Source organism: Monodon monoceros, unplaced genomic scaffold (genome assembly GCF_005190385.1).
Source record: "Monodon monoceros isolate NGI ecotype Baffin Bay Population unplaced genomic scaffold, NGI_Narwhal_1 Super_Scaffold_20, whole genome shotgun sequence".
NCBI classification, from domain to species: Eukaryota; Metazoa; Chordata; class Mammalia; order Artiodactyla; family Monodontidae; genus Monodon; species Monodon monoceros.
The window spans coordinates 107,996,510-108,021,599 of record NW_021703777.1 but is presented as its reverse complement, the minus strand read 5'-3'; the positions used below and the strand labels follow the sequence as shown (position 1 = coordinate 108,021,599).

At 50.6% G+C, this 25,090-nt stretch overlaps 1 protein-coding gene across 6 annotated transcripts; it reads left to right on the top strand.

Moving 5' to 3' along the window:
• The first annotated feature begins 211 nt into the window (after positions 1 to 211).
• PITX2 (paired like homeodomain 2) lies at positions 212 to 25,090 on the top strand. Of its 6 annotated transcripts, XM_029235440.1 has the most exons (6): positions 212 to 420; positions 4,203 to 5,615; positions 9,407 to 9,462; positions 9,930 to 10,067; positions 21,204 to 21,409; positions 23,829 to 25,090. In XM_029235440.1, the coding sequence occupies exons 3-6, from the start codon at positions 9,417 to 9,419 to the stop codon at positions 24,390 to 24,392; spliced, it is 954 nt and encodes a 317-aa protein (XP_029091273.1). In that variant the 5' UTR covers positions 212 to 420; positions 4,203 to 5,615; positions 9,407 to 9,416; the 3' UTR covers positions 24,393 to 25,090. The 6 variants fall into 6 exon arrangements, with proteins under 6 accessions (XP_029091273.1, XP_029091274.1, XP_029091276.1 ...); XM_029235441.1 differs by lacking the exon at positions 4,203 to 5,615; XM_029235443.1 differs by lacking the exon at positions 9,930 to 10,067.

Genomic DNA, 25,090 nt, shown 5'->3' with positions numbered 1-25,090 from the left:
ACTGCATGAGTTCCTCTTTATTTACAGTTTGGTAAAGACTGTAGGTGGAGATGTTGCCAGCACATGTGCACTATTGTTCAAACAGCTTTGAAAGAGGAATGAGTGAGAGAGAGAGAGAGAGAGTGGTATCCGAGTTCAAATCAGGCAGGCATTTCAGATTTCAAGAGACAACTGAAAAGAGAACATCTGTTAGATCCCCTGGGTTTGAGGACAGTCTGTGTAAGTTTTCGTATCTCTGAGTATGTGCACATAGTGGAGAGGGTGGAGCCTTCCAACCTCAAATCTAAAAAGATTGAGAGATTGTGGAAGGCCCAGATGTGCCAAAGGTCAGAAGGATCAATATACAGACCCTACCATGGGGGGCGGTGGGGGGGGGGAGATTCGAATAGAAAACTGCTGCAGAAGGGAAGCCAATGAGAGGTAAGGAAGTTCCTGAATAATTAAAAAGTTCAGGATAAGCAAACTCAGTTGCCACGGGGGAAGGAGGTGTGGGATGGGGGATAAAAAAAAAAAAAAAGCAGTTGATGTGGTAATTAAGAATTTGGTGAGAGCCTGGGCAGGTCACCTCCTTTCTCAGATCAGAGCCCCATCAGAAATTCTTTCAAGTGTCCTTCTGCGTCGCCAAAGATGACAACAGCAAATCAATAAGTGCTTGAAATGAAAGGGGATGTTGGCGAGCCCCCAGGCTACAGATTTCCCGCTGCTAGCCTTTTCTGAACTCCTAGCGTGCCTTTGCACCGCCTCTCTTAAGAAGAGCTACCTTTTATTCCTATTCTCAGGACGAAGGTAAGTGCTCAGTTAGCATATCTATTAAATGTCGGCTCTACTTCCAGCTCTCGGATCAGGCAGAGAGAGCGCTGCTTCGGTTCACCAGCCAGCGGGAGAGTCAGGAGGAGAAGAGCAGGCTGGCCAGGCCGCCCGCGGGGCCACACACCTCCCGGGCTGGCCCAGCTTCTCCCAGGATTGAGCGCTTCTAAGTCAGAGCTGGAAGGTCCTGCCAGAGCAAAGGGCCAGAGCGATCGCGGCCTCCGGAGCGCTTCTTCCACTTCGTTTATTTACAAACAAGCACAAAATCATTAACAACAGAAAAGGGCCAGCGCTCCAAAATTAAAGCTTGGGGTCACCGGAAACTCCGTTCTGAGTTCCAGACCTTGGTCCGTTACCCTTCCAATATTCATCTCTCCCTAATATGTCTTGATTTAACAAGCTTTCCAGAGCCCAACATCAGGAGGAGACGTTTTAATTAGGTAATTCATTAGTGAGTCAATACAGACATCTATATATTCTTTTAGCTCAAGTGGTTAAGTACTAATTTCGAAATGATTATAAAACACCAGAATAGGCAACGCATAGTAATTTTAATTTATATGCAAATCAATTGGTTCATCTTAAATGCCTTTTAAAAAATTATTGTATTGTAGCATCGGAGGGACGCCTCAAGCCGCCTGAATAGACAATTCGGAAACAAGACCTGGACTGGGAAGAAAATTTAGAACAGCCAACAAATCAATAATGTCTGAGGCAGTTAAACATCTCTAGCCATTGGTATTTACATACTCTCTTGTTGTCAGATAAGGAGCTGGGGAAATTGCTTGCCAGGGTTGAAATCATAATCCAGAATGAAGAAAGTAAATGGTAGCACGCAGGCAGTCACAGGCGGGCTTGAAAATAATACTGTACCTTTCCCAAACCCTAACTCTTGGTTGAGAGTGAGGTGGTGGATGTCGCCGCCCCACATTTGTCCTCGGTTTTGCCGAGTTTTGATCACAAACTGCTATGTCCTCTCTGAGCCTCACAATTCGATTCTATTCTAACAGTTCTGTCACTGGCTTCAAAACATTAGAGGGAGGGGCATAATTCAGAATCTCACAAACATTTTCGGAACCCCATGTAGCCAGCACCACTCTTCCTATGCTAATTTATTTGGAGGGGCGGTGTGCTATGTTTAATCCTCTGTGTCCCACACACATTAAATCCAATCATCAAAAAGACAGAAGGAATGGCTGGGGGAAATGGGCCAGTGCACTGGTTTACTGGAAGGTTATTATCTTTAGACATAGTTCAAAATTTTGGAAAAGTAAAAAGAATATATACTTCCGGGAAAAAAAATTTTTTTTAAGATATTCTAGAACAGTGAGTCTCACCAGGCGATCGGCTCCGGAGTTGTTTATGTAAAAGTGTAACATCCTTGAAATTCACTGATACATAAGGCCAGTGTCTCCCCACACCCGGCTCCCAGCCAGGCGATCTGGCCCTTAAGGAGCTGGTACCTTTGATGCTACAATCTTGTTTACATCTGCAAGGCAGGGAATTGCTTGCTTTGGTTGGACGCTCCCTCCACCCCCTTCTAATTTGAAGTAATCGGAATCTAAATACAATCGCCACGGCCCACTCTTCCATTTCTGCTCTGAAAAGGGAAAAACCTGAAATCCACGTCTTAAATCAGCCTGGTGGTCTGTAGCCCCCCAGCACCCTGCCTCTCCGCTGCATGCCTAATGTATTCCCTGGTGGTTCTGGGCATTAATTAGTTGTTTAATAGGAGTATGACTAAAAATGTAAAAGAAGGATTAGGAGCGTGAAACGTATGTCCAGCTCCTTCCACACACTCGAGGAGGGAATGAGAATCATTCTGTATCTTCTATTTCTCCAGGAGCCATTTGCATTTCCCACCAGCTGCTCACTTCAGCTGCACTGGCGCTGGGTGAGGCGAGGACCCAAAAGCTCCGCGCGGTGTCTGCGGCGGCCGGGACTGGGGTTAGCCAGCCCCTGGCGGGCGAGACTCCAGACAGAAGGGGGACGAGGGGAATGTGAGCTTCCAGGAGCCCCTCCATCCCAGCCCTGGTTTGCAAACCTCTGAATCCTGAAAGGGAGGAGGAGGGGGCACGCGCTTATCTGCGCGTCTCTGCAGCGCGGTCCCTTTCTCTTTCCCTTGTCTCTCTGCGCGTCTCTGAATCTTCCCGTCTCCGGTTTTCTCACTCTTTTCCCACTTTTCCGTGAGATGCCTCATCCTCGCCTCCAGATGCAGGCGAGGCTGTTCTGCTCCGAGCATCTCTTAATCTCTATAAAATGAAAAGAAAAGAAGGAGGGAGACATTTAACCCATAACTCAGGGGGCTGAGGAGGCAGCAAAAGTCTTTGATGGGCAGAGACGAAAATGTTTTTCTTGGACTACATTATATGGTATGCTGTGACCTTAGATTTCAGTCGTGGGACTTGAAGAAATTTGATTTTCTTGCCTCAGCAAGATTTCAGAAACCAGAAATAGAAATTCTCAGAGACAGAGGAGAAATAAAAGTAAAAACAGCACGTGGGCATTTCCCCCTCATTTCTCTCCCCTTAAATAAAACTGTCTTGAATTTCCACCGGTAAAGAGAGAAAGTTTGAGTTTTCACGGATGTTACGTGGAGGTTAGAAATGGTTTAAAAATGTAGACCTCTCGTCAGTTTTCTTCGTGGCTGAAGAGGCTAACCCGTTCCATAAAATGAGTCCATCTGTCGACTGTTAGCTATTTCAAAGTGAAGGGATTTAGCACTCAAAACAAATTGAGCGAGTTTGTTTGCCTGTTTTTACTGCTAACTCAAATGAATTCAAAACATGGAGTAATTCAAGAAAACACATAACATGTTCCAGACAGCCCCCAAATGTAGGAAAAGCCCAGCACCTATATGGTGACCTGGGTTATTTTAAATGCCAGGCTTTCAAAAATGTATGCATTTCACACACGTTCCCTCAATGTCATTATATTTTCTTAAAATTATGAGATTTGGTATACTGATTTAGGAAGAGTAATACAAATTTTACAGGGCATTTTATCCTCTCTTGAGAACCAAAAGGCGGGGACACTCTAATGGCAGGCCTGGCTGAGTTTTGCTCCTATGCAGGAAATAATATTGGTGGGAATACAGAACTGGGAGCTATGGCTGTTTTCCAGCACTTTCCAAAAACATACATTAACAGGACACCCTTGAGATTAAAAGTACTTTGTCCAATATGCCTGGCAGAAGCCTTCGCACCTGGTCTTCCAGGCGAATCGTGTTTAAAAGTCCTTCCACTCAAAGGCAGGGCAGAGCAAAAATATCCTCTCACTACCAAAACACAAGCTCTTGCTGGAAATCGGAAAATCAGGGTTTAAAAGTAGGGCACACTTTTCGGGGTTGGGCGGGAGGGTGACCCCTCTAACTTCACACGTTCTTCGATTTTTAGGAGCAAATGTTGATTTGAGGGGAGCTTCCTTCCCCCCACCCCATCATCCCTTGCAATTTAATACCATGCTCGCTAGGAACCGTAACCTCGTCATTTTAAAAAATGAGATAGCCGTGACCCGGAGTGAACTTGTTGAGTGTAGGTACAAGAGAGGAAATTCTAGACTCAGTGAACACCCGAGCCTCGTCCAGCGCAATCCCTTCGTGCACACTGGTCAGTGCGCGGCCATGCCCACCTGCGCGCCAACACCGGGTGCTGCGCGTCTGGTCCACCCACCTTGACCTCGGGCCCGGTGTCCCGGCTGGTGGTGCTGGGCCAGGCATCCCGGCCTTCCCCGGCTGACTAGCCTTGCTCGCTCCCTTCTTGCTGTCTCTCTCCCACCCTCTTCCCAAACCCAGTCACCCCACCGACCCCCCGCTCATCCCCACTTTTCCAGATATCTCCTCAGTCATCCTCTCTCACCCCACCCCGCCTGCCTTCTCTCCAGCCTCCAGTCTCCCCCGCAATCCCTGGTTTCTATGACCTCTTTCGTCAACCCTGCAGGCCTGAAAGAAGGTCACACAGAGGCACATTCAAACTCACACCCCACAAGCCTTGCCCCCAGATAAACCCATGTACACTGTCCTTTGTTCCATTTCTTGGGCCACTTTCTCCATCCCTTCCTCCCTACCCGTCTGGGTTTGCCACCCCACCCCCCAGGAGTACGTTTCCGTCTCCCCGACGCCCTTGCGCTCCCCCTCTGATTTATTAGAGCTCCCGGTTTGGCGCAGATTCCTTTTTCTTCTCCTCCTTCCCATCCTCCCTACTTGTGCTCCTTTCCACAGTGGGAGTGCTTGCGCCTGCGGCTCAGTCGACTTCTGTCTAAGCGCCCTGCCCGGCTCCCTCTCCTGTTTCGCTCTCCCGGCTCCTTCTCCAGCTCCCGACTCCGCGGCCCGCCGGCCTCCACCTCTATCCCCTGCCCCGTTTCCCGTCGCCCCTGCGGGCTCCCCCCGCGCTCGCCCAAGCGCTGCGCTCGCCTCTTGATCGCCCGCCGCGCTGCCGGCTCGGCTGCCCGCCCGCCCGCCAGCCCGCCACTGTGCAGTGGAGTTTGGTGGAATCTCTGCTGACGTCACGTCACTCCCCACACGGAGTCGGAGCTGAGGGAAGAGAGAGGGATGAGAGCGAGGGAGGGGAGAGAGAGTGCGAGAGCGAGCGAGAAAGCTGGAGAAGAGCAGAAAGAAACGGCCAGTGACGGCTAGATTCCGGAGGCCACTGCGCGCCCTTGGACCCCCTCGGAACTCGGCGCCCTCCGGAGCCTCGCAGCCCTCTCGGCCCGGCTTTCGGGCGTTTGCGGTGCAGCCCGTGCCTCGGTTCGCTGGAAATCTCTCCGGGACGCGGCGGGACGCGGAGACAGCAGCTCTCTCCCGGTAGCCGGTAAGTGCAGGCCGTCTCTCCCGCAGGGATGTGAGATAATGCGAGTTTGGAAATTTGTTCCACTTTGGAGAATCTTCACCGTAGGTGATTTGTGGCTCTTGGGGCTGCCTTTCCCCCGAGGTAACGCAGTTGGCAAACAGACCTCGCAAAGCCCTGTTCCTTTCGTTCCCAGTCACAGACGCTAACAATCTACGGGGTGCTGAAGTCGAGTGGGAAGCGAGACCATGGCTGGCATTTAAAAGGAGGTATCTTCCCTTAAATCTTGGTGCCAACACTACAGGGACAAATCCTCAAACTGAGGATTAGCATTCTCAAGATAAAGGGCTCTGTACAAAGTTTCAGCTATTGGAAGATTAGCCCCCTTCCCATTGTTACCAATTGGAAAAAGATTCCATCTTAACTGGCAGTGAGTGACCTCTCAGGCCCAAGCGAATTACCTGGGAGCCAGGCCTGAATGCCAAGCTCACACAATTACTTCGGATTATAAATCCTTTAAATTGATTACCAGTCAATTCCAATCTTGCACTTCGGGAGATACATTTTAAATGGGTGCAGGGGAGAGGACTGTTTTCCAACCGTCCAGCAAGAAAAAAATTATGATTCTAAATCTGAGAAGTATGTTTCTCTTTTTATTACAATTTAATGATTTTACTTTTCTAAGCAGTTTAGAAGTCAAACCATCATAGGGTAGTGTGATTTTTATTTTACTCTTTTTTTCTATTTGTGCAAGTAGCATGTCTTACTAAACTAAATTTTTAAAGAAATTTACTATCATGAATTAAAATAATATAGGAATTCATACATTCTAAAATATTTTATGAAAAATTTGATTTTGAGAGATTCCCTTGCATTCTTTTTAGGCCATTAATAAGAATTAAAGATGCTTTTAATATCATTTTGGAGGAAATCCATCTAAAAATTCAAATACCAGTTATGTCAAGGAAACAAAGCACTTAAGCGATATAGATGGAGGATTTTTGTTGATGTAACAGAATAAGCATACAAGGTTTCAACAATCAAACCTTCCCTAAAAATGAAATAGCTACTTCATTTATGGAATGTTTTGCTCTACCTCAGAAAAACTACAGTTAAATTATTCAGGTGCTTTGTTCCTCAAGTTGAGCATGTTTTTCCTCAAGTGTTCCTGAAGCATCGATATTAATTGGTTTAAAAGAAGGCTTAAACTGCTAAAATACAGAACTATGTTAAGCAGTATTTTAATTTCCTTAAATGATTACCCACTGCAAATTAATTTACTGACTAATCTCACTAATTTAGTTCATTGAAAACATATGTTCTTGCCATGTTTATTTTTAAACTTTCCATTAAAGATTTTGTTATAGGGTAACAACTTGAATGGAAAGGAGGGAAATGTGAAAGGATGTGGAATTATTAGGACTATATTTCATTCCTGCAATTTCATCTTATGGCAGTCAGCAGAAATAATTTTTAAGTAAATTGTTTTATTCCTTAGGGCTTGCCTGCCTGCCTTAGCCAGTGTGGCTCAGGGTGCTCCCATTAGCTGTGTCGTGCTTTTTAGTAAGCTCACAATAGAAAACTCACGTTGGCCAAAACAAGATTGCCTGGCGTATACATTCCAAGCAGGACATGAACTTTTGGGGTGAGAACAACTTCCCAACAGGAAAAGTTGCTCATCTTAATTTGTGAGATTAGCCATTGAAGCCAGTCTCTAAATCCGGCAGCCAAATTTGTCTTGTAAGACTTGGCCTTGACAGGGCAAGTTTAAGGATCAGCAGGCAGGAATTGGAGGTCTCTTTCTAAAAATTACCTTCCCCAGATATTTAGACTCAATTCATCTAGTAAGCCTGGTCATTATATGAAGGAGAAAAAAAAAAAAGCAGGTTTCAGGACTCATTTTGACTGCAAAATAAATCCCCAAGTCATAAGGACATGTAGGAGTGAGCTAAGAAACACGCCTTGACCTTCTTTTCAGTCTTTAGAGAGGAGTTCTTGAAGATTTGTTTTGTATTGCTTTGTTTGGTCTTCAGCACTGAAGCTTGGGAGTGGGGGGAGAATGTGTAATAATTGACTGACTTTACACTGAGCTACCCGATCTTTTTCTCTTGTATATTTTACTATTAAAAAAAATAAAAACTATTTGCAGTTACCATCTGCAAAGCTCTGGCTACCGGCTAATAATGCAGCCAATTCAGAAGTTAAAAAAAAAAAAGATTATCGAAATGATGATGACATGCAAATTTCCCCTGAAATTATCATAAGTAAACATTTGAAGTCTGGACTAATAAAATCCCATCTGTGTTACTTCATATCGAGTTAGTAGAAAGCTGTGATAATGAATTTTGTAATATCTCATGAACAGACATCTCAATCAGGGACTAATCCTGTGATTTTACTGCAGAATCACTAAATCTGGAGCCGCCAAACTGCTACTTCTGGGCCCCCGGGCCCGCAAGCATCGGCAGAGCCCCCGCCCGCGTCCACGCTAGCGGGTGGGGGAACCGCCTGGCGGTCCCCATCCCTGGAGCCCCACGCCGCCGCGCGGGGCAGCCCCTCCTCTAGGCAGCGACCTTGGCCAGAGGCCCCTGGGCCCCGGCTCCTTCCAAGAGAGGCCGAGGAGCCGGGAAATGCGACTCCGCCAGAGCCAGACCCCCCAGCTCCCTGCCCAGCCTCCGCCCCTTGCGCAGCCGGGTATCGCCCGCCCCCCAGCCCCAGCCCCGGACCTGAGTGAGGTGGGCCCTTCCGCCGCCGGCGTACCCTGGGTAGCGTGGAGCAGGCGCCGAGATCCAAGGGGCCTCAGGAGCGGGCACCTTTCTTTTCTTCCGTCTTTAAAGCAGCCGCGGCTCTTCTACCCACCGCGACAGAGCCCCTCGCCACCCACCTCTCCCGGTTTGCTCGTAGCGGAGAAGGGGGCGCACGTTAAACGCTTGGCTCGCTGCGTTGTGGCTGGAAATTTGGAGAAGATCTGGTTTGCCGGGGAGGAGAAGGGGGAGAACTGGAGGAGCCAGTCTCTTAGAGCTATTTCTCTGTCCTCGGCGGGCAGTAAACCCTTCGGGGGACGTTTGCCACGCTCTCCTCAATCTCAGTCACTTCACCCCGTTCCCCTGCTCTGTGATCTTAAATCATACTTTAGGGTAAATAAATGGCCGGGTGAGTCTCTCCAGGGCAAAGTGTGGCTAAATATGGAAAAGTGGCTCCTGATGGATGAGAGGCCCGAAGCCAGCTCGCTCCTGGAGCGCCCTAGGCCTAGGGAGTCCTGTTCGTTTCAGAATTACAGAAAATCGAGGGGAACTGTTATCTAGGACAGGAACAAGTTGACTCTGGCACTCTATAAATGTTTACTAGGCTTCAGCTAACGGACAGCCACTGTGCTGGCCTTCACGTGCAACTCTCCAAGGAGAAAGTCCTCTTCACTCATCCCCAAATTTTGTATCTGCTAAGGTTGTCCTCGTGTTCAGACGGGCTTTTAACCCCTGACACAGACTCCCCTGTGAGTAGTTCCACAGCCTAGGTTCCCAGAACACGGTGACTTGATCGGCCAAGAGCTCCTCGACCCATTTGCTGCAACTCTGGAGGCACATTCCCCCGCCCCTCTTTGGTAAACATTCAGATATCCTGGACCGGGGGCAAGGGTGGGAATGAGGCTGGGCTGCCAGAGACTGTCAGGTTCCAGAAACACGCCTGAAACCTAGCACAGACTAGGCGCCTAATAGCTAGTGTCGAAGTCGTCTGCCCCACAGGTAGCCTGCTTTGAGCCCTGCGCGCTCGCCCGCCGCCGCTTCTCACAGCCCTCCTTCTCTTCCGTTTTGCAGATAACGGGGAATGGAGACCAACTGCCGCAAACTAGTTTCGGCGTGTGTGCAATTAGGTAAGAGTCGTTTCTTCCGCCAGGGTCACCCGACGGGAGACCGCGACACGCGAGGGCGGCGAGAGGGCACTGGTCCCGTGGCGAGGCCGCGCGAGGGGCGCTTCCCGGAGGGGCCGGCCAGAGCAGGAAGGAAATCAGAACCAGGATGCCGGTGGCCTCTCCCAGTGGGGGGTTGTGGATAGAGAGGGAGCCTGTCGCCGCGTGTCGAAGCCCCGGGCCTCCGCCTCCCGACGGGAGCTGCTGGCAGCCGGGGAGGCGCGGAGAGAGAACGTCGCCCTGCGCCGGGTTGCCAGAGGGTCCGGGAGACGGGAGTGTCCTCCGCTCTTTCCTCTAACTGGGTCTTTGCTCTTTGTCCCTCTTTCTCCTCCGTCCTGCCTCCCTCTCCCACCCTCCTCGACCCCCCCTACTTTCCGCCGCCATCCGGGGCGTCTCTCTCCCGGCACGTGGGGCTGGCGCGCGTGGCCCAGGCGTGCAGCCGGCGGCCGTTGAATGCCTCTTCCCCAAAGACTCCGAAATCAAAAAGGTCGAGTTCACGGACTCCCCCGAGAGCCGGAAAGAGGGGGCCAGCAGCAAGCTCTTCCCAAGGCAGCATCCCGGCGCCAATGGTAAGGCCGAGAACGAGGCGCAGGCCGCGCGCTGGGCACCAGCCTCCGGTCCTCTGGGGCTCGGGTGAGGCGCACGCAGGCGAGGCCGCCAGACGGGGCGCGCCTGCTCGGAACTTGGCCTCTGGTTGGGATGGGAAGCAGCCGTCCAAGGAACGTTAATTCCTTTCCCCAAATTATACTGCACTCCTGAGACCCATCACCTCTCCCTCTCCTTCTCGCTCTCTCCTGATCATCTCCTGATGTGTGGCCTGATCTGTGCACACCCCCAACCTACCTCTGTGCCGCTAGCTGGCGTGGAAAAGTGGTCCAACAGCGACCTCTGTCGCTCACCACGTCCCACTGCATGCAGCAGCGGCAGGGCCCAACCCCGTACCGACGGCCCTCGGCCGCGCCCCTCCCAGGCTTGTGGGCGCGGGGTTTACCGCGGAAGGCCAGCACGTGAGGCTCGGGCTGGCGTAGGTTCGCCCCGGCGGCGAGCTGACAACAGCCCTGCAGAGCCTGAGGGCAGCAACTGCGCGCAGCAGCCGAGGGTGGAATGGAGTGGGTGCCCCTGTCGACACGAATCTACCTGTTGTGCTGGTTGCGGGATCTCGGGTTTTGGTAGTGTGGTTGATCGGTTTCACTCTGGACAAGGCAAGGGATATTGCTGCTCAAAGTGTGCAGGCTTGTGTCAAACTTAAAACGTCTCCTACGCACAGATCTTGTTGAATTGAAATGTGTCTTTTAGGTGTGTGTGTGAGAGAGAGAGAGACAGAGACAGAGAGAGAGACAGAGAGACAGAGAGGGGATGAGAGGACAACCTTTCCTTTGGAATACATGAAAAACTCAAATTTACCGTTCGTCTATTCTCCGTGTTTTCCAGGCCCCTTAATAAATAAGTGCCTATCCTTAGGAGGTTGTTGACCTTTGATAACGTGAGGAGATAAAGCCCTCACAGTCCTCGGCCCCTAACCCCCTCTTTCCGGATTAAAGTGTAAGGATACAAATGTAATGTGTGCTAGAGGGGAGCGAATTGGGACCCCCCGCCAAGTAAACAAACCGTATTACCGAGAAGAAAACAAAAGCCCCGCACTGGGCTTCCCAGTGAATCGGAGAGAAAAGCATCATTTGTTGGAATAAAACGTCTAAAGTGGTGTGGAGCACAACGGCCTCGACACTGCGCAATATCGCTAAGTCCTCCTGCTGGGCCAGTTAAACGCTCACTTGTCCGGGATTAACCCCATGGGGTTAAATGGGGCCATGTAGAGATAACGTCGGGTGATTTCTGTCATTAAGATTGTGTTAAATTCTTCTTCTGTTTGATAATCGGTCGTAAAAATAAATTATTACACCAGAGTATGTTTGGGATATGGTTAAGAATCAAGAGCAGCGATGACTCCCGGGGAAAATGCTTTGTGCGTGTTCAGCGCCGGCTCCAGCCAGGCTAGGGGAGCTCCCCAGTCTCGCTTCGCACAGCGCGGGCCGGCCGCGGCCCAGCCGAGGTTGACATTTCTCGCAGCGCTGGGAGCCGAGAGATGCAAAATGTCTCCTCCCACCCCCACCCCAATCCAGTGGTTTCTTGACCCCAGGAATGGTTTCTGAGGACAGGTGGCTTCCACGAGAGCTTAGGACCCCTTGGAGGGGAAGCCTGAGGTGGGATGGGGGCTTCCTAGGTGGGCAAAAGGCGGCAGAGAGCCGGTGAGTCCTGTCTGCTCCTGTCACCGTTCAGGCAGGCGCTCCTGGGCGTTCGCTTTTGGTAATTAGCAAACAAATAAAGAGCTAGAAATAACAAACGATTGTTTTCTTAACCATTATGTTCAGGCCCGGATTATTTTAGTGCAGGGATAGGCTCTTCCCCACACAGCTAATAGTCTGTTTTCTACTTTTTGGACCGAAGAGGAAAATTGCTGCCCAAGCATGTTTAATGCCATTAATTAAGAAGAGACACGTGATAGGAAAAATGCTGAAAATCTTGATTTTATTGGCGTTTAGGGAATGGGATTAGACCAAAAATGTCACACACGAGTGGGCAAAGCCATAGAAGGAAGGTTGCCAGAGTCCCCTTTACTGAGTAGAAGTAAATTTAATTTATGGAATATGCAAACTCCTATCGACAGCCTGCGAAAGAGAGAAAGAAAGAAAAGAAAAGAAAGAAAGAAAGAAAGAAGGAAAGAAAGAAAGAGAAAAATGATTTTTTCTCCTTAATTTTTTTATAGTATTTATTTGCTTTTTTTTTTTTTTTTGCTTTTAAAAAGAAAAGTGTTTACAATGACATGCGATTTTCGAAAAGGACCATGCTATTCTATTATTGGCACTATTCTCCCTCATCCCCCCAAAACACGGTGTCCTCATTGAAGACTGAAAACGTTTTCGGAGTTGACGGTGTCGACCTCTGGGAGGCCCGACCTCTGCGTCCCACCGCAAGCGAGTCCCCATCCCCTTGATACCCACAGCCTGGCTAGAACCCCGAAACGGGAGGGGGCAGGGAGTAGGCTGAAGATCCCCTAAAGCCAGGGGTTTGAGAGAGGGTGAAGAGAGGGGTGGCTAGGTATGGCAGGTGAAGAGAGGAAGAGTTGACAAGTTAAACAGCATCCCCCACACAGAAGGGGCAGAGGCCCGCTTAGAACATCCCCCTGGAACAGAGGTCCTTGGCTTTTCCTCGCTTTGGGTGTCCCGAAAGGAGCTCCGTTTGGAGGAACTCAAAAAGTTGTCTTCGCCTTCGGGAAGAGGACGGAATGATCCTCCCCTGTCAATACCTTTAAAGTTTAGGGGCCGTGGCTCTGGATTTGCAGCTGTAATCGACCGAGCTGCCGCCTTTCGGTCCCCGCGCCTGGCTTCGCGACCGGACCTGGGGCGGGTACCTTCGCCGGGCCTCCCCCAGCGATGCCATTAATTTTTAAATCGTTTTGGCAGAGCAGTTGGGCTGAAAGTGTTCGACCCGGGCCTCTGGTGCGCGCAGACTTCCTTCCCTAGGGACAGGGACTCCAAGGCCCCGCTGCGACACACACCGTCTCCTGCGGCAGCAGCCGGGTGCCCGTCTTCTTCAGAGCACCCGCGGTAACCCCCGCCGCCTTGGCGGCCGCAGAGCCCTATTCACTCAATCACCAAATGCTTGCGGAGCACATACACCGCGCCCCCCAAAACAAATCGCCTGGTTTCCCTTCGCCGTTACAGAGCTATTTTAATGCTCACAAGGAGCACCGCGAAAGCAGCCCAGACCACCTCCAGCAAAAGGCAAAATGGTGCTGTGTGGGGCGGCGCTCGGGCCTGAGCGCGGTCAGAAAGAAGGGGGGTGTTTAGAAGGGTGGAGGGCTCTTGGTGCGAAGAGGGGTCAGGGGACCGGGCGTGCCGCAGAGGCGTGAGGTCTCCGGAAGCGCGGAGCTGGGGAAGGGGAGAATTCCATTTTTTTTCTACCCACACCCCACCCCACGCCAAATCTGCAGCTTTTCGGTAGAAGCTGCCTCTCCTTTCTGTGTGGGGTTTTTTTCCTCCCAAGAGGGGAAATTGTCCAAAAGTAGTCAGTCCCAGCGGATTCCCGCCCGCACAGTAGTCTTTACAGGTCGTGTTCCTCGGTACTGACGCGATGCGCGCTCAAAGTTTCGCGAGGCTGGCTCGGCTGTCATCCCGCACCGCCCGCTGTTAATATATGCAGCAGTTGTTAGAGCGACTCGGGGGAGAAGGAAATGTATAACGAAAGCTTATTCGTGAGCAGGAATATACTAATGGAACAATCTGATGTCTTCTTAATCCTATGTAAAAAGCTTTGTCGTCTTCCTAATATTGACTGAATGGGTAATTAATGGCTCTTCATCTAGGCGAATACCCTGTAATCCAAAGATAGGCAAAAGACAACAAGCCCAAGGTAGAAGACAAAAGGCCCAACTGCGGCCGCCACCCTCCTTCCTCCCACCCCCCCGCTCAGCGTCTTCAAATGGGAAAGTTTCCTCTCAGGAGAAAAAGGCAAGAGTGGGAGAATATACATACCTTTCCTGGGCTAGACTTAATCACAGAAGCTGGCCGCCCCGCTCAGTTCTCCACTACTCCGTCTTTCCCCCACCAGTCCTTCCCTCCGCTTTTCTCTCTTCTCCATTCCTCTAGAAAGTCTCCCCCATTGTGGCCCGGACCAGCACCTTTTCCCCCAAGGCACCCATCTTTCATTTAAGGAAGTGATTGATAACAGAGGACCAACATACAAGGTCCTCAGAAGGCTCAGGCAAAGGACTGAGCTCCTTTCTGATCCTGAGGACGCTCCTTTCTTTTACAACTTAAGGCAGACAGTCTGTGAGGACTAAGGTAGTTGGGAAGGGAGGGAAGAAATGAATAGAAGGAGAGAGAGCAGGCAAAATTACGTGTATGTGTTAAACAGCGATAGGGAGTGATGCAGTAAACTTCATTGTGAGGATGTGACATAAAGAGTGCCCAAGATTCTCCCAGCATGTTTTTAACAGGCTGACATTTTAATTTAAACCTTTAGAAGTAATATATTACTTGGGTTACGACAATGAGGTGGGTTCCTTTTTTTTTTTTTGTCAGCTGACAGTTTTTAAAATATTATTTCACTAGGGAAATAAAAGCTTCATCTCAGATTATAGGTGGGTATTTTTGGATTTATGTGATTTATGGTCACCATGACAACTAATGCTGAATGTTAGCTACCAGCATGTCTGGGAGAGGGAAGACAGAAAGAAGGGGAACAAGAGAAATAGAAAGGGAGACGGGACATGAGCTGAAGAGGGAAAATAGAGGAAAGAGAAAGAGGAGCATTTCAATCCACTTTTTTTTTTTTTAAGTAACTTTAGTTAGTCCCTTGTCATTTCTATCTCTCAGGACCTAGATGTTGATGTTTATCTCATTCCTCTATCTCTCTCTTACCTCTATACACAAATATACCGTTCTCTTTATTTTACTTTTCCACGACTAGTTGCAGTTCGACGATTAAATGAGCGCCTAATAAACCTGTAGCATTAACAGGCTGATGTGAAAAGGCATTACAGCACGTGGGTTTAGTGATTGCAGTAGTCCTCCCACCTCCCCGAGCCCCCTCGAATCTCTCGCTCTTCTCTCCACCCGCCAGTGTGGGGTGAAGAGAACCGCCCAGCAGCCAGCTATCCCAAACTTGAAGCCACAGTGTGGGAACGGAAATATGGGGACCATTTGCAGGGACCCAGAGAGGGCGGATGTTGCTCAGTACCTCTACAGACTTCTGATTCCGAAAAGAATCCGCCACTTTTTACAAACCTGCACTTCTTTATTCCATTTAGGGAATGGGGGAGGCGGAATCAGCCACAATAAAGCCTTTAATTTCTGGGTGCTTCGGCTTCGTGACTGGGGTGGGGGGAGGACAGTGAAGGGGCCCTTTCCAGCTTGATTTGCGGGCAGAGAAAAGCCAGGCAGGGGAAGGAGGGGAGGCAGAGCCACTTCACCGGGCAAGGTGCAAGGTCTCCCTCTGACCTCTGCGCCTAACACCGCACGCTCGCGCATACACACACTCACGCCTGTCACGTGCCTCCGACCTGAGTCCGGGCGGGCCTCGTCCTTGAGCTGGCCTGGACGGGAGCGAGACTACCACCCCTCTACGGCCTGACAGCGCAAGGAGACATCTAACTGAACCATCTTCCAGGTGAGCTTTGAGGACAGATTTTTTTTTTTTTTTTTTCCAGAAGTCAAGGGTCACTTGGTTGGGTCCCAGTTCATATCCCGGCCGCCACAGCCGAGAGTTTGGCGGCGCTACCCAACCCATTCTCTCCGCAATGGCCAGAGGGCCTTTGTGCAACTAACCCTGAAGAGTGTGAAATTAAATAAGACCTTAAGGCTGGTAATCGGTGGCAAATACCAGCTCAAAACACGCCTGACCCCGTGTCACACATTTCCCTCCTCAAGGGTCTTTCTTTGAAAGAATAAGCAAGAAAACCCGATTGAGACGATCCCTGATTTCTTCTGAGTGGAAAACCCAAAGCCGCGCTGGGCTTCCTGTCCTTTCCCCACCGCAGCTGTGCAGCACCTCCAGCTTCCCTGAACCGACCATGCTGGGTTTTTTCTGAATTGGCAATTTCTGTGATGGAGACTGAAGTCATAGTAATTTCTAGGACCAGTCAAAGAAGAGTGGGGGACAGGCGGGTAACAGTAGCTCTGAACTAACAGAATACCTAAGGTTCCCTTACTTCCAGCTCCTTTGTCATCTGTATTGCCTATACATTTGCACCCACAGGTTTTTTGTAGATTAAATCTAAAAATTGCCCACCACCACTAGAGTTTTAAGTGAAAAATGTTTCTTCATTCCCCACTACACACTTGCTTTTCCTCATCTAGACTTTTCATGTTGGGGCACTCCTACCACCGGTGGAGTGAACGCTGTTGGGGCTGGAAAGGGTATCACCCAAACTCAGAGTGTGTGAAGTGATTAGAAGATTAGGAGAGAGTTGAAACTCTGGCTAGAAAAATGCAAAGAAATACCTCCCTGGCTCAGTTGGGGTTTTTCTTGGGGGGGGATATATTATGTATGTGTATTTCTATCTGTAGATAGATATATGCATATGTATATATGATTTCATTTTTGCTTAACCAGAGTTCTTCAAGTAATTTGTCTTTCTTTATTCTCCACTTGACTTTGCAATGGATCGATATAGTTTAAGATACCTTATCTTTTTAGGCTTTCAGGCTGATCACCAGCATTTCCACACTTTGGCACTACGGGGAGCTGTCACTTGCCCTTGGATTTTTCACCCACTTTGGAGGCTGGTTTAGGTCCTTCATACTGTATTTGCCTTGAGGAAAGTTCTGTTAGTCAACAGAGCCAAAGAGCTTAAATCAAAATTCCATGGGTTTAATGAGAGATGGGCTTAGAAATCTACATGGCTCTGTGGAGCTTCTCAGCTCTTCTGAGTAAGGAGTTTTGAAAACCACTCAGAGCCTCCACCAAAAATTGCAACTCCAGGGTTTGAATGTTCAAGAGACAAGGAAAAAAAGTATGCTCACTATGGAGGAGAATCTTTCATTCTTTGATGTGATTTGAGTTTCTTTGTGATATGAAGGCTTGAGTGTATGGTATTGTGGGGATTGCAGCTATGCTGAGGTTTAAGAGAAGATACTAGAATATGATTAGTAAGCACATTGGGCAGAAAAGGGCTGGATTCATATTGACTTACTTATAGGTCATCAGCTGGCAGTGCAATGGGAGGAAATATTTACTTTACACATATACTTTATGGTCTTGGGGGAATTAGGAAATTCAATAAGAAAATGGTGAGAAACATTTAAAACCCTTATTTAAAAGACTTAAGCAAATTAGTGTCTTATCAGATTAAAAACCACTACAAATGTAAGAGCATTGTCTTCGGTGAAACACTGGGGGGTCTGAGAAGGAGATTCTCCACCAAATCTCAGGGATAAAATGCATCATTTAAGCACCAGATAATGAGCAGAATGTAAATTAATTTAACCTTCTTTACCAACAGGCTGCTTATGTAATATGTATAATTTAGTGATAAGATTTCAGGACCTAATATAGCTGGATGTATGAGCCTCAGCTAATGCAGACCTGTCACATGAGGATGTGTTCTGCTCTAAGCAGGTGTGTGTATGCATGGAATGGGGTTAACTGGAATAAAAGGTTAAAACCAGAAATGCTGATTTAAAGCTTCCTATGAAGAAAGTTCCTCCTTGTAGCTAAATTCTTCTTAAAGTGGCATGATACTTTGGGGAGAGACTGAAGAATTCTCATTTGGTTCTTGGACTGCTCTCAAGCTTCTTTAAAATGGGGGAGGAGTTGCAGATATGGTGGGGGGGAGGCGGGAGCAGGGCAAAGGAGAGACACATAGGTTACCAACTTATTTGTAGTCTGCTTCGTCCACTCTGCCTCAGATTGAAAAGTTTCCCAATCTTGGGAACAAGGACAAGGAGGGAGTTTTCTGAAGATACCTCATACTGGCGTTGCAAATCATTGACTGTAATGTCAAACAAATACACATTCAGGGATGATAACACTAACTCCACAATAAAGCAATCATCAATGCAGAAACCCAGGGGAGATTAGTTTGTGCTCTCCAGCTGACCTAAGCCGGAGGACAAAAGGACTTTTCAAATTATTTTGAATGATAACTTTGAATTTCTTTCTTTAATTTCTTTGGAAATAGAGCTGTAAAGATTTAGATGTCCCCAAAGGTGTTTTTTCCTTTTGTTTTAAATAAATGAACAAGGCTTTGCTTTTCCTTGCTGAATGTTCTCCTAGGCTTTTGCCCACAACCTACTGCCTCTGCCTGCTTGGACTCCACCAATTCAAGACAGCCTGGAGCTCCTAGGAATAGAAAATGACTTAAAAATTATCCTTGAAATTGGTTATTTCGCAACATTCTTAATTGTATGGAAATTCATTAAAGCATATTTTATATATAATTAGCTCAAGGTTGTTGATTCTACAGGCTTTATGGGTTTGAATCTGGTAACAAAGTAAACAAGAGAGTTGAATTTAAAGCGTGGCTCTCTCGGGTTAGGATGAGCTTAATACAGTGTATAAGGAATTTGAAAGCTCTCGGATATGTGTCTTAATCAATGTTAAGTAGAATGGATAAGCTTTCAGCATTTTGAAAATGCTGGGTTAGGGTTTCTAGTCTATTGTGTGTTTTCTGTCTGGGGACTAATAAGCATTACAGAGAACGTGATCTGAGGCGACTTTTTATTCTTGTATAAATCCAGAGTGAACCACCAAACAGTTGTTCGTTTAAAGTAAAGGTAATTTTCTTTTGACGGATCCATTTGCTTCTCGATTTCTAATTTATTAGCCTCTCTTGGCTCTGTCTTCTTTGCAATTAAAGTAAAGCTTCTTCAGATTAGCTCCGCAGCATTCACTTGACAGACTGTTTGGAAAATTTAAGATCGGAGAGATGATTTGTTGGTGTTCTGAAATTTTTCTGGTTTTAAGTAGCATGTCTCCTCTCCATACGGGGGAGAAAAACACCTCTCGGTAGGAAATGAATGTAGTGAGACACAAAAGGAAGGAGGGGAGGGTGGCTGGGTGTCTTGTTGATCCTTATACCTCTCAGCTTTCGATCTTTCCGCTTCTTTCTGACGAGCCTTTTACTCCCAGCCGCATATTTCCACCTCCCCACCAGAACTAAAAGCCGGATCGTCTTTGGCCGGGCCGGAGCAGAATTCGCGGGAGCCGCCGGGTGTAGACTCGGCGGGCACAGCGAGGTATTAGCCCGGCCCCGCACAGCTGATAGGTGCAGACAGGACTGTCCCTCGGTCGCGGCTCGGGGGCTCCTGATTGGTGCGGAGTCACGTCACTCCAGCCGGCGAAGGGTCTGGGAGGAGGCGGGGAGGGTTGGGGAGGGCAGCGGCCGAGTGACGTCTCGGCACCAGGAAGCCCGCCTCTGGTTTTAAGATGTTAGGCCAACAGGGAAGCTTGGAGCCGCAGAGCTGGTCCGTCGCTCGCCTGGGTGCTGGGACCTGAGCTGCGGCGAGGCCGGGCTCGAGCTCGACCGCCCGAGGGAGTGTGCGTGTGCGCACCGCGGAGGGTGCGCCCAGAGGCCCGCGCCGCTGCCGCCGCCGCCGCCGCAGGAGATCTAATAACAGCTACCTGTCCCTGTCACTCTTGACACTTCGCTGTCAGGGCTGCCGCGCGGGGGGCGGGCAGAGCGCAAACGGCGGCGTTAGCTTTCCTTATTGGAGGGGTACTTGAGGGAGGGAGGGAGGGAGGGAGGGAAGAAAGGGGTCTTTGCCCACTTTTGTTTCGCTTTGGAGCTTGGAAGCCTGCTCCCCAAAGACGCTCCGAACCGTGCTCTCCTACCCACATCCCCATGTCTCCTTTGGCCCGCTGACTTTCGGCCGCCGGACCCTTTCGCTTGAGCCTTCCGAAGGGGACTGGGGCGGCTCGGCTCGAGGACTCTGCCGGGGTTGTGTTCCCTGCTCTGCCCGCGGCGGCCACCGCGAGGAAACTCCGCGCCTAGAGCGGGAAGCGGAGCAGGCGGCGGCGGCGGCGGCGGCGGCGGCGGGGCTTCGGCCGGGCGGCAGCCCAGGACTCGTAGGGCGGCGCGCTCCTTCGTCCATGAACTGCATGAAAGGCCCGCTGCACTTGGAGCACCGAGCAGCAGGGACCAAGCTGTTGGCCGCTTCCTCGTCCTCCTCCTGTCACCATCCCCAGCCGCTGGCCATGGCTTCGGTCCTGGCTCCCGGTCAGACCCGCTCCCTGGACTCTTCCAAGCACAGGCTGGAGGTGCACACCATCTCTGACACCTCCAGCCCCGAGGCCGCAGGTAAGGCGCCGCGTGGCCCCGCGCCGCTCGGCCCTTCTCGCCCCCGAGGAAGTCGGCCCCTCCTGGGGGAGGCGTGGTGGGAGTGGTCCTGTAGCCCGCTCCCCGCAGAACTTCTGGAGCCAGGGTTGTGTTGACCCCTCGTCCCGTTCGCTCTGCCTTGACTGCCCGGCTGGGGTGGCGCGATCCACGCGGGCAGTTCTGCCGCCCTCCCTATTCCGACCCTGGCCTCCTTTCTGTTTTTTGGGTCACAAAAATCCCAGTATCTCCATTCGAAGACCTTCAGAGGCCGCTCCCCGAGCCCCCATGCGTCCCCTGTTCTGCTCTCAGCTTTCAGCTACCAAGAAGCTCCGCTTGTTAGAAAAATATTCGTGAAACTACGCCTCAGAAGAACAGGCGGTTTTCCTAAAGGGCAGAGGAACTTGGGTGCCTCGCCGAATCCCGAAGCCTACTTTTCCTAGCCTTCCGAAACCGCATCGAAATCTGAGCTTTTTACGAGGGGGTTTTGTAAAACGCGCGCGTGTGGGTGTCCCGGGAGATTTGGTGTGTCCACGCAGAAGCTTATAAATATACCTGAAAGCACAGGCTATAAAAATGACTGTGCCGTCGCAGTGAGATAAACGTGTAAATAAAACGTGCGGCGCTGGGGGAAGAGAGGCGGTGGGGCGCGCACACCCACACTCACGTCTGCACACCCCGCAGACGCAGCTCTTTCCCTGGCCCGGAGCGGCCGCTCCACACCCTCCTTCCCCGCCAGGCAGCCCAGCTCTTCCCCGGCCTCTGCCGCTCCACACCCTCCTTCCCCGCCAGGCAGCCCAGCTCTTCCCCGGCCTCTGCCGCCTGGTCCAGTTGGCGTTCGCGGGTAGCAGGTGGGCATGCTGACGGGGACCTCTGTGTGTTTCGTTTTCAGAGAAAGATAAGAGCCAGCAGGGAAAGAATGAGGACGTGGGCGCCGAAGACCCGTCCAAGAAAAAGAGGCAGCGGCGGCAGCGGACTCACTTCACCAGCCAGCAGCTGCAGGAACTGGAGGCCACTTTCCAGAGGAACCGCTACCCGGACATGTCCACGCGCGAAGAAATCGCCGTGTGGACCAACCTTACGGAAGCCCGAGTCCGGGTAGGAGCCCGCACGGAGGCTGGGAGGGCTAGCGGGGAGGCGTTGCGGGGATGCCGGCCCTGTAGCCCGGGAGAGAGTGTGGAAGGCAGCGCTGTCCGGGAGGGCTCGGGTGGGTGCCTTTGCAAAAGCAGATGGCCTCTCACGGCGGCCCCAGTTGCGAGGTTACAGCTCCCTCTTCCGAGACTGGCCGCGGGCCTGGCGCAGGCGCCGGGAGCGGCTCCGGCTCCACACCGCGACCCACTGCGCGCTCCCAAACGCGGCCGCGTGCATTCCCCTACACAGGGCATTGTGTTCCCGGCTTGTATTCGCCAGACGAGCGCTAGTAAGATCCGTCCCAGGCCAGGAGCCGAGGACAGGCTCCAACCTGAGCGCCTTTAACAAGGAAAATCCGCCTGAGACACGCAGGGGTTTGCCCTCCCTGGAAAACTTCCGCGCCAGGCCTAGCCCGGCCCTTTCTCTCCTCTGCTCTCCCTCCTTACACAGTCTTTGCGGTTTTTCTGCCATTCAGATCTCTTCCACACCCTATCCCCTGGTTTTGTGATCTGCGGAAGCAGTTTTAATACACAACTGCTACCCTGCCGGTCCTCTTAGAAAGAAAAGAAGAAAGACTTTTCGGTTTGGTTTATTTATCTTTTCTCAGGAGACTGTTACTCACACCCTTCCTCCCAATCATAATAGTTTTATTAAAGAAAGGGCTTACCTTTGTAGCAAATCTGTACTTTATGGATTGGCAAAAATGAACTTAAATTACCCAATATCCTGGTTTGTGCTGGTCGGTGGAAAACTCCAAATTTGTTAGGATTCTGGAAGCAGAAAACACACATAGCAGGAGCCAGAGGCTTTGCTGTTAAAAAAAAAAATGCTCTGGATAGAAAACGAGCCCCCAGTTAGAGCTGAGAAAACAGAAGAAAACACTCTAGCAATAATGATGAAATGAGACCAAAATGCACTCCCAAAGCCGAGAGACCGAAGGCACTCTCTGAGTGGCATGTGTGTAGGGAATGCGGCTGTGCTAGTGGATAAATGAGCCAGGTTGAAGTTGGAAATGGTTTTAGTTTAACAGCGCAGAGCTACAGCTCAGGCCCGGACCGCGTGTTTTTTTGCACAAGGTCAGTTTTTCGTAGCTCTCACGCGCATCTGGGGATCGGGCCTCGCACGTACTCTTCTCGCCTGGGCAAAGTTTAGACGGCCCAGGGTAGAAATGGCAAGTAATTAAAATGAAAACACAATCTATGGGGTCTCCGGAATCCTTCGGAAAACCCTCCCCCACCCCCTCCGACTTCTCAGCAGTCCCTTCCAAGTCCCTGCCGCCGCAGCGCCGCTCTCAGGCTCCCTGGGACTACCTCCTTCCAGGCCCGCTGCTTGTCCAGCCGAGTGGGCAGTGAGGCGTCCTTTTTATAGCTGTCGGGTGCAAAGAGGAAGGGGGATAAAAAGGAAATCGAGAATGAAAGGGAAAAAGGAGGGGAAAAAAAAAAAAAGCGGATTAGATGGCTGGGCCTGGCTGAGATGTGTAATGTGAAACATCATCGGTGTCGGCTCGGAAATCTCGGGTCAGGCCTTGCTCCAATACACAATAGCCGCCGTCTGGGGCTACGGGCGGGCCCGATGTGGATTGAGAACGGGGTTGCGTCTGGGCCACCGGACACGGGTGGGGGCTGGCGGGGCTGGGCGGCCGCCCGCAAAGCCCAGCGACTAGGCCGGGCCCGGCCAGAGCAGCGCCGGGCGCGCGGGTCTGGCCTGGGGTGGGCGGAGGGTATGAAGGACTGGAGCGAAGGGAGGGGAAGGCTGCAAAGCGACTCTTCCCGGGTTCCCGGAGATTTACACGCCAGGCTCGTGGAGTTTAATTAGCTGTCGGGGAGGTGGTCTTTTACTTTTTATTTGGTTATTTTGCTAGGCGAGGAAGGGGGTCGTGGCCTGGCACCTGTTGAGGGCGCACGTTCCATGGAGTAGGGGGTGGCGGTGGAGATTCGAGAGGGGAGGAGGAGTTGTGGGAGAGAGAGTGGGCCTCCCAGCCCCTTGCCCTCATCACTGTGGCTTTGGAATGCAAGCAAGTTTGCAAGGTGGCCGGGGAAGGGTTGGGCGGAAAGCCCGCTGCTCTGAGTTTATTTTGCAGTAAGTGTTTTTGGACCCTGAGGAGGACGTGGGTTAGTGAATAAGCCACTCGCAGGCCGCCAGGCGGTGTGCTGGGGTTTGTGGCGCAACTCAGAGCCCGGGCTCGCAGGCCTGAACCGGCCTGGCCCCCTGCGTTGGGACGGGGCTCTGGCAGCTTGGGGCACGGGGCAGTGGGGGGGGGGGAACTGTGGCGGGGAGGGTGTGCGGGTGTGTGTTCGAGCGGGGATGGTTGCTGGTGCTTTCCCGGATCTAGGTTTTACTAATCCGATCTGTGGCGTCTGTTTGCTCCCTTGCCCTCCACCCCCAGGTTTGGTTCAAAAATCGCCGGGCCAAATGGAGAAAGCGGGAACGCAACCAGCAGGCCGAGCTGTGCAAGAATGGCTTTGGGCCGCAGTTCAACGGGCTTATGCAGCCCTACGACGACATGTACCCGGGCTATTCGTACAACAACTGGGCCGCCAAGGGCCTCACGTCGGCCTCCCTGTCCACCAAGAGCTTCCCTTTCTTCAACTCTATGAACGTCAACCCCCTTTCATCCCAGAGCATGTTCTCCCCACCCAACTCCATCTCGTCCATGAGCATGTCGTCCAGCATGGTACCCTCAGCGGTGACCGGCGTCCCGGGCTCCAGCCTCAACAGCCTGAATAACTTGAACAACCTGAGCAGCCCGTCGCTGAATTCCGCGGTGCCCACGCCCGCCTGTCCTTACGCGCCGCCGACTCCTCCGTACGTTTATAGGGACACGTGTAACTCGAGCCTGGCCAGCCTGAGACTGAAAGCAAAGCAGCACTCCAGCTTCGGCTACGCCAGCGTGCAGAACCCGGCGTCCAACCTGAGTGCTTGCCAGTACGCCGTGGACCGGCCCGTGTGAGCCGCGCACTGCGCCGGGATTCTAGGACCGTGCCAGATAGGGCATCTCTGCCCTTGTTGAAAGACTGGGAATTACGCTAGAAGGTCGTGGGCACTAAAGAAAGGGAGAGAGAGAGAGAAGATATAGAGAAAAAGGGAAACCACTGAATTAAAGAGAGCTCCTTTGATTTCAAAGGAATTTCCTCAATGTCTGACATCTTTCACTAAAAAGTATTTCCAACAGTTGCAAGGACACACACAAATGTTTGACTGGATATGACATTTTAACATTACTATAAGCTTGTTATTTTTTAAGTTTAGCGTTGTTAACATTAAAATGACTGAAAGGATGTATATATATCGAAATGTCAAATTAATTTTATAAAAAGCAGTTGTTAGTAATATCACAACAGTGTTTTTAAAGGTTAGGCTTTAAAATAAAGCATGTTATACGGAAGCGATTAGGATTTTTTGCTTGCGAGCAAAGGAATGTATATACTAAATGCCACACTGTATGTTTCTAACATATTATTATTATTAAAAAATGTGTGAATATCAGTTTTAGAATAGTCTCTCTGGTGGATGCAATGATGTTCCTGAAACTGCTATGTACAACCTACCCTGTGTATAACATTTCGTACAATATTATTGTTTTACTTTTCAGCAAATATGAAAAAAAATGTGTTTTATTTCATGGGAGTAAAATATACTGCATACAAA

Coding starts and splice junctions, on each gene's coding strand:
- PITX2 (XM_029235439.1), top strand. CDS start 20,089: ATGAACTGCATGAAAGGCCCGCTGCACTTGGAGCACCGAGCAGCAGGG. Junction 20,297..21,203: donor CTCCAGCCCCGAGGCCGCAG/GTAAGGCGCCGC, acceptor TTTCGTTTTCAG/AGAAAGATAAGAGCCAGCAG. Junction 21,410..23,828: donor TTACGGAAGCCCGAGTCCGG/GTAGGAGCCCGC, acceptor CTCCACCCCCAG/GTTTGGTTCAAAAATCGCCG.